The 13,038-nt window shown below is 39.8% G+C and overlaps 1 protein-coding gene across 3 annotated transcripts in view; it reads right to left on the bottom strand.

Annotated features, from left to right (window-relative positions):
- LOC107227339 (tyrosine-protein kinase Drl-like) overlaps window positions 1-11,618 on the bottom strand; it is a 70,040-nt gene extending 58,422 nt beyond the window's left edge. Inside the window, exon 1 of one of the 3 annotated variants that reach the window (XM_015668454.2) lies at window positions 11,055-11,618. In XM_015668454.2, coding sequence (XP_015523940.1) covers window positions 11,055-11,175 — 121 coding nt within the window. In that variant the 5' untranslated portion in view covers window positions 11,176-11,618. Of the gene's footprint in view, window positions 1-11,041 lie in introns of all 3 variants that reach the window. The other 2 variants (XM_046737220.1, XM_046737219.1) reach the window with 2 other exon arrangements.
- Window positions 11,619-13,038: the final 1,420 nt, after the last annotated feature.

Raw genomic sequence — 13,038 nt, 5'->3', positions numbered from 1 at the left:
AGCCCCAAACGGATTGAATAATCTGTGATCGCAACGTAAAATCTCAAAAATCACCAACTTACGTTTTTTACCCATCTATACTCGCATATTATACTCCTTTACTTTAAGCGTATTCCTAGACACGACTCGAGGACTAAACACCGGTGAAATCCAGGCAAGTTAACGCTGGCTGAAACATGCTAATGAGATAAAATTAGCATCAGGCTTCGTTAATGCCGAGGAGATGAGATCGGCGTTTGATTCAATATGTCCCCCGGTCGAACGGATCACTCGCAAGGCAAGCAGAACCCGCACCATCGCCCTCCAGATCCACCGGGACGCACAGCTCGTCGGGTCGGGACCCAGGAGCCAAGGTAAATACATTAAGGATACAACATCCTGCAGGGGCACGTCCCGTCGTCTCCTGACGCGCCCGAGCGGAGCAGCTGCGACTCTGTCCAGGGTTGCGGAGACCCGGCGTGTTGGCTACGAAAAGGCGGATATCATCAGACGGATGTACACATCTGGGATTGTCACACAAGGGTGGGTATTGCGTAAGGGATGCAGGCCGAAGCAAGCTTTTCGGAATACATTCTAATCGTCGCGTCGTCGAGTCACATCGAGTGTTCTTGAGAGTCTGCACGCGAGAATCGTGGTGTTTACGACGACTGCACTAGCCGTAAAACTTTTCTACAAAAAATGGTGTAATTCCTCAATAAGATGCACCTCGTCATACGCGGAATCTTCGCGCCAAGTACATCAAAGTGCCGAGTGTTCTTTATTCATTTACAAAAATGCACTAAGGTGACCTTCTACAAGTGTAACCTGTTCAAATATAAACTGTGTTTATATATCCATCATTACATCTGCTTGATGGAGAAATTTTTAATTGACCAATGCAATTCACGTCATTTGATAATGGAGTTGTAGCAAAATTTTTGCACTTGAAGTGCTTTTGGGGGGATTAGGCAATTCGAACTGTGAGGTAAGAAATTGAAATGGAGACTTAGTGTAGAATGACGTCGTTATGTATGCAGTGAAACGGTTTATGCGAGCGATGAAATGTGGTTGCGGATTTTATTTCTCAAGGTGACGCTGCTTCTCACCATAAATTTGACCCTTGAGTGATCCATTTTAATCCAACTCTTATAAATTAGACGATTTAAGCCTTAAAAAGCTCAACACTTAACTACCTTCACACAGAAATCGCTGAATTTTACCCCATTTTACCGGACCAATAAACCTACGAGCGCGTTTCACATTTCTAAAAACTACTTCGGTACCAGGCATTTTCATCGTTCTGGGTTTAGATTTCAAGAGGCTAATCGTACCTTTGTCTCACACGCGTGTTGGACGGTGTCGGGTTCAAAGCTACAAAGCATCTTCCACATTTTGCCCTCGATTTACTCGAGAAAAATACCCGACCTCTAGTCGCCGAATCTAATAAAATTGTTCAGCAGCAAATTGGGTTCGGTTAGAACGACGCTCGATGCTCTTTGTTTTCCCGACTCAATAATCCCGAGGCAGGGGGAATTCGGACAATAGTCGAATTGCCTGCAGAGTTTGTCGACATTTTAAGAATTGAGTGACTGGGGACAAAGTGAAGAGTTCCGAATTTACAGTCGTGCTTTCAGCGGCTGACGGCTTCTCGTTTCGTTTTTAGCTGATGAAAAACTGTTTGCTCATGTTAGTGACTCATACTTAACTTCCGAAGTTTATCCTAAATTGTCACTGGTTCAACTTTCGGAGTCGGTGTCTGAGGTATTCGACATTCGGTTATGTCAAAAATGATGATTCCAAATTGAAACTCAACTCTCAATCAAAAAGGGAACCAGGTGATTGTTCTTCTGGATAGTCTGTTGTAGATTTTCAGGACAGCGACGATGCCAAGCAGACAATTACACGAGCGTACGTACGATAAGCCATCTAGACGAAGGGTTCGTCGTGGAGTGGCGAGTAGAAATTGTGGGGTAAAACCGATGGATGAAAACTTGTAACAATTACGAGGAGGAGGTCGAGAGGCGAGGCAGGCGGGAAAGTTGAATGGGGTCTCTCAAGTGGTTTGGAAATGTTTGCTTCTAATTAAAATTACAGTGACATTATACAACCCGTTCATACGAGCCGAAGTTGCGCCGTCAAGTGGAGTTTTATTTTTTGTAATACATATTCAATTATATTCGTCCATGTTTTTAATTAATAACAACACGGTACGTACAAGAACAGAGACAGTCACACGCAGTGCCAATTGCGAGACAAGAGCACGTGGAAGGCGGTCGATTTTAACTGCGTTACGAAAACTTTGCGCTCCCCTTCCTTTTTCGCGACACCATAATGCACGCGACGCATAGACGTTTGGGCATTCACGACGTCGACAAAAAGTAAATTGAAGTGGAGTGTATTTTACTGGAACAGCCGGGAAACTAACCCCCCATTAAAAATTCTTTTCCGTATTTCGTTTGAATGGCGCGCGCGCGCGCGAAAGCTCAACTTTGAAGCACGAAGCGGAAATGAGGTGATGGCGCTAGCCGCGCGCTCTAATCGCTCGCCTTGCTAATTATTCCCAGCGCTACTTTCAAATGACAAACATACGCATTGCGGTACGTATACCTTTCACATCGCGCTGTAATTATTCACCTTGTTAGCGGAGCTTATCTCTCGTACAATTTATTAGTTGGTGAATTTCGCACGCGCGTACGCGGTGAACTCTCTTTATAAACCCCGTCTTTTCACTATCATTTTTTCCCTACCACCTACCCTTGTTCTCTTGTAACATCACACCGCGGCTCAACGCTGTATTGAACTATTGTTTACCGTTAGAATCTACCGGATGAATACCTACGTCTGCCGCCTTCTATTACTTTGTTTATACGCGCTTCGGCCATTGTTGGTTTTTCACGTTCTTCTTCTATTCTCTTCTTCTTTGCAGTCTCGACCCGTGGAAAAATTCGTCGACCAAGTGTGTAAATCTTATTTTACACCTTTTTTTTTTTTACCGCATGAAGTAATAAAATCGTTCCCTTTGAAAAATGATAATCTTTGCTATTTCGGTTATGCGATAATTCAGAAATGTTTGGGAAAAAACATCCAAAAAACATGAAAATCCACCATTTTTAGGGAATCGACGACATTTATTGAATACGCAATAGAACAGCAAGCATCGGTGGAACTACGTTTGTTTTTGAGCAATTTTTTCCTCTTTTAACCCGTACTTACAAAGAATGCAGGTATATTTTTTTATCCATTTTTTCATTAGCTCAATTTCGGATCCCGCACTTTGTTCGCGTTGTTGACTTTGCCACATGTCTTGTGTTGTTTCAGATAATTCCAATTGTAACCTCAATGTCCATTCCCACTCCTTTTGCTTATCGGCGGAATCGAACCAGTTGAAAATAACTCACAATCAGGCCTTTCACAATTTTAAGCCCAAAATTACGCCAGTATACAATATAGTACATTGCAACGGTGCGCGTCTTCTCAAAGACGAAACCTGTGTAGGTATATAGTCAAAAAGAGAAGTCGAAGTTTCTCAGTTCGTATAATATATAAACTGCGGCGAAGGAGCTTCGCGTCAAGACCGTGCGATACAACTTTAAGCGGGAATGCCTACCGCAGTCGTTCGAGAAGTTGTCTACGATAGGGAACTTGCTTTCAGTCATTAACGACAATGGAGGTGGAAAAGTTTCGGTATGTCGTATTCCCCGAGGACCCGAGTTCCCCGGCCCGTGACGTCGACGTCGAGGACGTTCCTGTTATACCCCTTAGCAGAACTGGCAAGAAGACTCCCGCGCACTCGAATGTGATTTGCATTAAGCAGATGATGTTATGCAGATCGCGCCAACTGCGCGTATTCCTATATCGTTATACACTGCATATTCCCAATTTGCATATGGAATATTCATTTAACCGCGAATCTCTTTGCTGCATAAATTCGTCGACCAGGCAAAATTTTTCGATTTTTTACGTTTTTTCTTTCGTTTGAACCTCGGCCTGTGATACGACTTTCAACGTAACTCAACGAGCCGTTCCGGGATCCCGGATAGCGGTAATTTAAATATGTAAACTCTCACAGCCTCGGAAATATAGCATGGTTTTCAACAAGCGAACACACGGGTTACAGTTTCACTACTTTCAACCAGATTACGCAAACGCTTTAGTGAAATTTTAACTATACGTGTATCGATAAAGTTTCTTAACAGAATTAGTGTTTCCCGGCCTCTGCATGGATTCATTGAATTCAATGCATTTCTATACATAGCGTTAAAAAAATATATTCTTTAAAAGTTCCGTGGGTCGGAATTTTTTTTTATGAAAAAGTCATACAATTCGAAGTATATTCTCGTACTTTGAAGAACTAAATTTCGTGCTTCAAGGTACGCAGATAAATAACAGGACTCTTTAATTCGCGATACATTCACAACCTTCGTTAATCCGTTCCCATAATAATGAAATAACGAGTAGAGCGTACTGTAAAAGAATTTCGACGATCCTGCAAAATTGAAAAGATATGCTCATTGGTGAAGCTAAACTGGTCGACGTCGATTCTTACACGAAGTTTGCCGAGAATTTTTTTAATTTTCACCGAAACATCTTTCCTAAAATCAATAATTTTTATTGATTTGCCATAAAAATTCCAACCATCCATAAAACAGATTCGACAGGTTCAATTTGTCGGTTGTATTTTTCACCGCAATTCCGTTTCAAAGACAATGCACCGAGGTGTCACAGTTTTGATATACTACCTCATCACGAACGCTATTCGCTTGAAATTGCCTTTAATTAGGAGATGAACGGGGAGATAAAAGGTAACGAAACGAAGATTGCCGACCAGTTAAGAGTGAGAAATGAGGCCGTACTGTCCGTTTATTTTTACTAATGCGATTTGCTTATTCAGTATGATTTCAGATAACGATACGCATGGGTTCGACGGTATAGAACCTCCAACACCAAAGCTCTTAAAAATTATGAAAAATACAGGGTTCCCGTAACTTGCATTTAACGAACCGGAAGCGGTCTTGTGCGTGGAAAATAAGGATAGACGAATGAAATTTCCCTAGCCGACATTTAATTTGAAAAATTCAAATCGACGAATCCAATCGGGTTGTTCGAAAAGACACGTTCATTTTGAACTATCGAATTTCAATTTCAGCTTCGTAGTCGGGGATCTCAGAAAATTCAAGTTACCATATTTCACGTAAATTAAGTAACTTCAACATCAACGTCAACTAAATTTTGAGTTCGTATTTGTAATCAGCGCCCTTGAAACTCACGATTTTGAAATTTCGAATCAGTCAAAGGGACGAAAAAAATGTAAGCTACAGTTTTGAAAACGGGCGAATAACTAGCTTCATAGTTGCATTTCATAAACAACATTTATCGATACGAACGCTGGAAGAATTTCACAACAGAGTGCGAGAATATATTATAACATGGCAGAGTGCATCAGTAGGCAGTCGGACAATTTGCAGTGTATTTTATTTTATACGCGATGAGAGATAGCTCGTATCGAAGCTCTCTCGTATTTCCAACCGATATGATACGAGGCCGTATTATATTTCCCCGGTCGATCCGTATATCAAATCCCCGTCAGTGTGAGCGTCATGGAGCCAGCGAAATGTCCTCCACCACGTATTTCCAAGCATTTTTCAATGGGGTGAGCATATAAGCATGCCATGACCTTTGAACTTCCAAAGACTGTCCGGACGGCAATCGACCGAATATCGCGCGTTTTGCAGCTTTTATCTTCATAAAATCATTTCTGCTAACTTGGATCGCTGGGTTTTGTCAGCAGGAATAATAAATGATTCAGAGTTTATGAGATTCGGGAAGTCTGCTAAAAAGTTTTCACGTGTATTTGGTAAAATTTATAGGAGGTGGAAGATTTTTACTCTCGAAATAATTTTGCCAATGTTTTCACAGAGAACCTCACAGATTAATGTAAAAAGAAATGTCCGTAAATGACTTTGATTTTTTCTTGGTAAATTTACTCATGAAATATAAAAAAATACAGAAATCAGAATGGCTGCGAGGTTTATCAGACTTTCAAAAAAAATTTGCGGGTGGACAAATTTTTTTACATATTTGAAGTTTTCTAAGTTTTCTTTCAGAGGTTTTCGAATTGTAAGTTAGGAAAAATCCGAATTTTCTTTCTGAACGTTAGGAAAAAAATTGTTGCTTCTAAGCAGATCGTGAAGAAACATTTCAAAAAATATCTCCTTACAAATTTTTCTTTATTTTCACGCGGGTTTTAATAAAATTATCCTAATCCTGCTTTCAGAATTGGGAAAATTTTGAAATCCAACGACGAATTCCGCTACCGTGAGAACAGCGCTTTCGGCTTTGATCATGCACGATTCGCAATTTCGCCGCGAATGAATCTACGATGCTTTATACGACTTGCTTATTCTGTTCATGCCGACTCCCGTTTTCCCGACTCCGTTCAACTCAAACTTCGAAATCACGTTCGCGGAACGTTAAACTCCTCTTTCGCGTTCTCACAGTGAAGCTGTTATCAGGTCCCACGCACACCGCTCACCTCATGGATGTAACCTACTTGATTGTTTGTCCAAGAAGCTCCATGTCAAGCGAATTGAATCTTGAATACAACAAAGGCGCAGAATCTTGTCATTTTCACGGACCGGCTCAGTTCCATCAACTCACAATTCAGAGCTCGGTTCGTGTACGAATGAACTCGTAACATTTCTCAGAATAGCTTAACTTTGATATTAACTTATGTATGGACCTCGTTGTTTTTAATGTGGTTGAAACTTTTTCAGGTGATAGCGCCTCTGAAACCTCTAATTAATTTTTTGTTTCCATTTTCTCGTACAACCATTCTTAAGTTATAAATATTCAAACGTTTGCATAATTATATCCTGCTTAAACTTCTCAAAATATTTTCAAACGTTTCCTTTTCCATTTTGAATATTCTAAAAACAGTCCCAGGACGAAGTGTTTGTTTCTTTTTTTCACTCGCTCAAATCTATGTTTGGAAGTATTGAAACAAATTTTCAACTCTGTGACAAACATGCTAAAATTATATAAAAGGTTACATTTTGCCGACTATTTTATATGGTATTTGTAAAAATTTACCTAATTGCAACACGTTATTTTATAGAATTGAAAATAATACAGAATTTTTCTCTAAATTTCAAATCGATATTTATCAATATAAAATGTTTAGGCCGCAACAAAAAAATCTGATTGTAAAATTGATTCTGTTATGAAACTGATATTAAAATGGTCGGAACAATAACCAAAATTGTAGAGAATTCGAAGTCAAATAAAGCTTCAAAAAGGTTTCAATACTCTCAAAAACAATTGCATAAAAAGGAAAAATGAATGAACTGGCACAATGAAGGCACTACCGTTACCTCAAAAAGTTTCGAATCATAAATGGTGAAGTTAAAACCTGATGAGTTTGTTTGAAATGCTCCATCGTGTATTAAAATCAAATTTTTCAACTCTCCGTTCGGTGCTTCAATTCGTTTCACCGATATATTTTAAAGAATTTAGCGTAAATTTTCGGTAACATAAATGTTTTTATTAAAAAGAGAAGGTAAATGAAAAAATAATTACATCTACGACCATACGTTGTATTCGACAAACACGCGAGGTGATTTTGCCAACCCGGTTGGTCTTTTCCGAAATCCAATCTGAATTTGCACACTTGTGCGAGGGTGGAGCGTTTGGAGGTTTTTGTACAGCGCGATCCACCAGACAGCGCAAACACGGCGTGTACCTACGTCGAAAGCAAATTAAAAATCAATTCAACTTCGAAGCCGTTTGTTTCGCGGCACGCGCTTTGCTTTTCGTGCCCATGGCAGAAAACGGATCGCGACCCTCGAACAGCCCGGAAATTGTTCGCAGACTCTTTGAAAGTTAACAAAATGAAATGACACGTTCCAGCAGGCCTGTCAATTCATTCCGGCTAACTTCAGCATTGATTTCAAATTACTTTTGGGAATAACCTACCTCGGCGCGAAATAGCTTCAAGGGATGTTTTCACCCTTCTGCGCTTGATTTTAAACTTCACTTTGAATATACGCTATCGATATGGAACGTTTCACGAATGACGAACGATTATACGGCTGAAAAATACTTTTATCTTTGTTTCGAACTTTGAGGTTTAAAAAATGGACCGTTTATTGTTTGAATGCACTGATTTATCTCTTGGTATTAGTGACATTAAGGAGATAGGACTTAGTGATCTTGCTGGACCTAGCATCGACAGTTTTTATTAATTTTATTACAAAATAGTCGTTCATTGAATGATCATCAAATTTTCAGTTTTTTTACTGCGAAAAACTCGCTTATAAATACAAATAGAAAATACTAGAAGTATAAAAAATCGGTTTGGTCGAGTTTGCGGATTCTTATTTTATTCGGCAGATTATTTTATACAGATTCACTGAAAAACTTTTTTTTTATCAAGTTGGCGTCGTTGAATATTTAATTTTATAACATTGCACGGATGTTGATCATCATCAGCAAGTAAAAATATTGAAATAATTAAAAAAAATATGCTTTGGTGAAGTCGCAGAAAGCAGAATTTTGAATTTCTATAAATTTTGAAAAATATTATACCTTAAACGATTACAATAATTTAATACATGTTCAATGTACTATCTCATGATAAAATTGATGATAAGTACCGATTTTTGTACAATCGACGCCCTAAGATAATTATAAACCATTTTCAGAAATTTTTCAGTCTAAAAAAAAAAGAAAAAAATTAACCTAGTATTTTCGAATCGTATAATCATAGATAATTTGCAAATCTTCACCGATCAATGTCAACTATTCAAAGACTTGGAAATGAAGCGCTTAAGTGTGACTTTAAACAGACGGATGCAAATGCTGCAAACGGTGAATGCGAATTTCCACCTTCAGAAATGAGGAAAGATCCTTTCTCAGGTTAGCTGGTTGGATGAAAGCCGGTGTTTCCTTTTTCCTTATGTTTTCCGTGGCGCTCAACGCGAGAATACCTGCAGGGGCAACTTCGCTTCAAAGTAAAGTCATTTAACCGGTGCAATCTAAGTTAAGTGACTTTCGAGAGCTTTGCGGCTGGAACTTGCCGACAGTTTCCTTCTGAACGAACAAGTCAGCTTGCACCCAACCTCCGCTTTCGGCTATGTCGTGCAGCCTTCTCGAAAAATCAGAAAAGTCTGAAGGTTGGCGAAGTTAGTTAGTCTCTCAATCCCATTCCTAGATTACCAACGTTCAGGCTATGTCTACATCTGCATTTTATTACATTTATCGACCATACAATCTTGATCCGATCGTTTGACATTAACAAGTTCTGTTCACTCGGAGATCGTGATTGCATTTTTACAACTGCAAGGAGAATTAATCTTATAAGAATCAACTTTATTTAAGTCATTAAATACTCTGATACGCGGTTATAAACATCGAAACGAACACGTGACAATTTTTCATTAAACCGACTCTCTTACTGTCTTAGTTTAATTGTTAAGATCTCTACATGCCAATCAAAACAGCTGCCACATTTCGTCAAAAATGAATAACTATTCTTTATAAAAAAATTTCGCAAGTAAGGGAAAACAATAAACTGTAGGTAGCAGTCGCTACGTTTTGCACCCGTGATGAATCGAAATTGCAGAAACCTTTTGGTATTCGAACAGTTTAATTTCACCACTGATAAAATAAATTCATAAAATTTTGTATTCTCGGGGTAATAATTTGTCCTGCAGTATTTTCCTTCCCTTCAACTTCCCCTCGCAACTAACACAAGGCTTGTAAAATGTTACAGGTTTTTACATTTTCATTATCCAAGTGCATAATACTTTAGTATGAAAGTAAAGTTTATCTTCTGCGAGGAAAAGATCGTTTCCAAGACATCCCTCCGAGACGCAAAGATCTCCTCGGGATAAATGTCGTTGAAAATAAAAATAGACTCATCAGCTGCCCTCGAAATTCAGGTGCAACATCTATAATAACGTTAATTTGCAATCAGCGTCAAGTTTGGACGATCAATCAAGGGACGGCAGGCGGGGATGGGGCGAAATCAGCCCTTGACAAGTCGCCCTCCGTTCAGCGAGAGCGCGGCATCACGCCTACATATACATGTAGGTATGAAGGTATACCTACCAGCCACGTATATAAACTTGAAACACTGGATGACGATAAAATATTTTATGCACTAGAGTAGGCGAGAGAGTGCGTCAGCTTTGTTACGGGGGTGATTCATGGGGCTCTAAAGTAATATCTTTGTCGACTCGGGGCCCCAACAACAGCCGCAATCATTGCACGTACTTAAAAATCGCATTTGCATACTGAGAGAGAAACACTCGAGTGGACGCAGTCCGGTACGCGAGTGATGCTTGACGGGTGTTTTCAAGTACCTTATACTACAAAGCTTTTGTTAATTAAGTCTCACGGATCTGAAGTGGCTGATGCGTTTCTCAAAACTGTTCACTTTGCAGCCTTGCAATGGTTGTGCGGTGTGGGGACGCATTTTTATCGTCAATTTGACATCATTTCACGGCTTTGGTCTCTGATTTGAGAATTCATTCAATTCGAAATCGAATCAATCCTTTCAACGTTCGTTTCAAATGATGTTTAGTGATTTTCATTTTGTCGCGTGATTTTCGTTGATTTCTTGGAACGACAGCCATGATCTTCAATGATTTCCTAGCGCTCTAGGCAATGTTCAGAGATTTCCGAATCAGACGAAGTTACACTAATTCACTAAAAATACTGGGAAATCACTCAATGGAAATCAATTTGTACATCGAAAATAAACGAAAGTACTTGCAGATAACATAGTAATTGTTGGAACGTTATTTAATTGAAATCATTTAACGTCTACCGCAAGACTTGCAATGATGATTTGGATGATTTCGAGCGCTCGCCGTGCATTTCTTGAACGACACCGTGTAACTTGAAGTGATTCGTAATGATCTCGGTCAACTCGTTTATTTTCTCGTTACATCAAAGAATATTTTAGGCGTCAAAGTTACTTCGATTTACAAGTTGATTTCCAGCCGTTAAATAATTGACTGAATAGCCCCTTTAAAAATTCAAATTTTGGAAATTTATTCACCCACTCTACCCACCGAGGAGTTTCATGACCTGAGCTTTGCTGATGAAGATGTTCAGATAGCCGTCGCTGCGTCCGACAAAAATGAGCAACACCATAGCGAAGGTCAGAAGGTTGCAGTACCTTCTCCGACGCATTGTCACATGCTTTGCGGTACTTGACGGTAACACTACGTCGCGAAAAACCCTCTAAGTATATCCTCCCCGCACCGAACTTCACTGAGCATTTTTCAACCCTTCCATGTCTCACTTTCGCGACACACACTCGATGCGATCCCGTCTTACTTCTCGGCGATTAATGTCGTTTCATTTTCATATCTCACCCCGGCGATGGTTCGTTACAAAAGTATCACACGTGCTGAAGTCACGCGACTGATTCCGTGGTAAGAATATTCTATCTGATTTTCGGAAATTCAGTGAAATTGAAAAATAGCGAATGGAAAAGAAGCTTTGATTTAGAATTCTGATTTGACTCTTGCGAAAGCCAGGCAGCTTTTCTCCCGCCGCGCCCGAAGCAGTTCGAGTCACGTGGCTTCTGGAAGCCCAGAGCGCAGGAAGGTGACGTTGAGAAACGGGCGTTGTTGGCGTCGGGACGCGACTGAAGAATTCCTGCCCGCCTCGAGGGTCGAGCTTGCGGCGCAAGCGCCCGCCACGCGGCCGAAGCAGGGAGAAATCCGATTTCAGAAATTGCAAATACGTACGTAGGTAATTCTGGCAAATTGATCGACCATTCGAAATTCTAATTAGAATCCCGTCGTCGCTCCTCGGTTCTCGCCCAGAGATTTTCCACGTCAAACCTTTCCTCGTTAACAAACAATTCGCCAAACCCGCGATGCCGTGCACAAAGCTTTACTTCCCAAGTACATCCGCCGCTTCATCGCGGTTTTGCGGTTCACGCGGTTATGTACGTATATAATCCGGGTTCACCTTGTCGTTGCACTGCAAAACGTTCGTCCGCGACTTGCGCTGTATTTGTAACCCTGGATATACCGGCTTACTCTCGCATTTATGTGCGAAAATTTCCAGCACCTTGGAGCAGTGTGGATATACGTGAAAAGCTGTTATGATGGCCGGAGTGGGCTTACAATAAAACCTCGAAATTAATTATAACAAGGAGCTTTTGACGTTCGGGTTGACGAGTCACTCGGAATTATTTACCACATGACGTTGGTGCTTGACGCTGACGGTTGTTATTTATACGTGAATTATTCCATTCGGACATCATTGATGCAAATTAATTTCTCATGTTAAATATTCCTATGCATTACAGAGAAAAATCAGGGGATTCTTTAAAATTATTATAATGTTCGATGGTGAATTTCTTAAGCAATTGCTGAAAGTCTTATGAAATCAGAATTTCAAATTATATGTTTCGAAATTTTATGAAATCCTCTACGAAGTCTTCAGAGTCCCTTCGCAGTAATCTTGGGAGTAATTACTTTGCATACATCAAAAAACCTTCTGAACAACATGTAGTATGGTAGTATCGTAAAACATCGTAAGTTCTTTGAAATTATAAACTCCAGTAAAAATCTACAAAGTCTCCGAAGACTCTGAAGCTTTATAAAATGGCGTGATTTTTGTACAATTTTAGAAAATCCAAATACATTTCCTACTATGTACGGGAAATAGTCTTAAATAATAATTTTTGACACATAGTATTGAATAATATTCAAGAATAGTAATTCTACAACCGTATTTTCGCCTCGGTCGTTTTCTACAATCTTCTGCGGAAAAAAGCAATTTTCCGATAGCTCAAGGTAATAACAATTCCCATGCAATTGCGAAACGGAGGATGATCGATCACGGAGCTACAAAAATACTGGAAACGCGATAGAAAAAGTGAAACGAGCAATGATCTGCAGGCAAAGTTATAATAGAAAATGGCAAACTGGTCACGGTGATGGTGGGAGTTTTATTCTGCGCGACACACGAATATCATAACGATGAAAAGTATGATATCGGAGAATGAAATTGAGTTCGGGGCTGGGGAAAACGGGG

This window comes from Neodiprion lecontei, chromosome 4 (assembly GCF_021901455.1).
Source record: "Neodiprion lecontei isolate iyNeoLeco1 chromosome 4, iyNeoLeco1.1, whole genome shotgun sequence".
Classification (NCBI taxonomy): domain Eukaryota; kingdom Metazoa; phylum Arthropoda; class Insecta; order Hymenoptera; family Diprionidae; genus Neodiprion; species Neodiprion lecontei.
The sequence above is the reverse complement of the archived record's forward strand: the minus strand, read 5'-3'. Positions and strand labels throughout refer to the sequence as shown.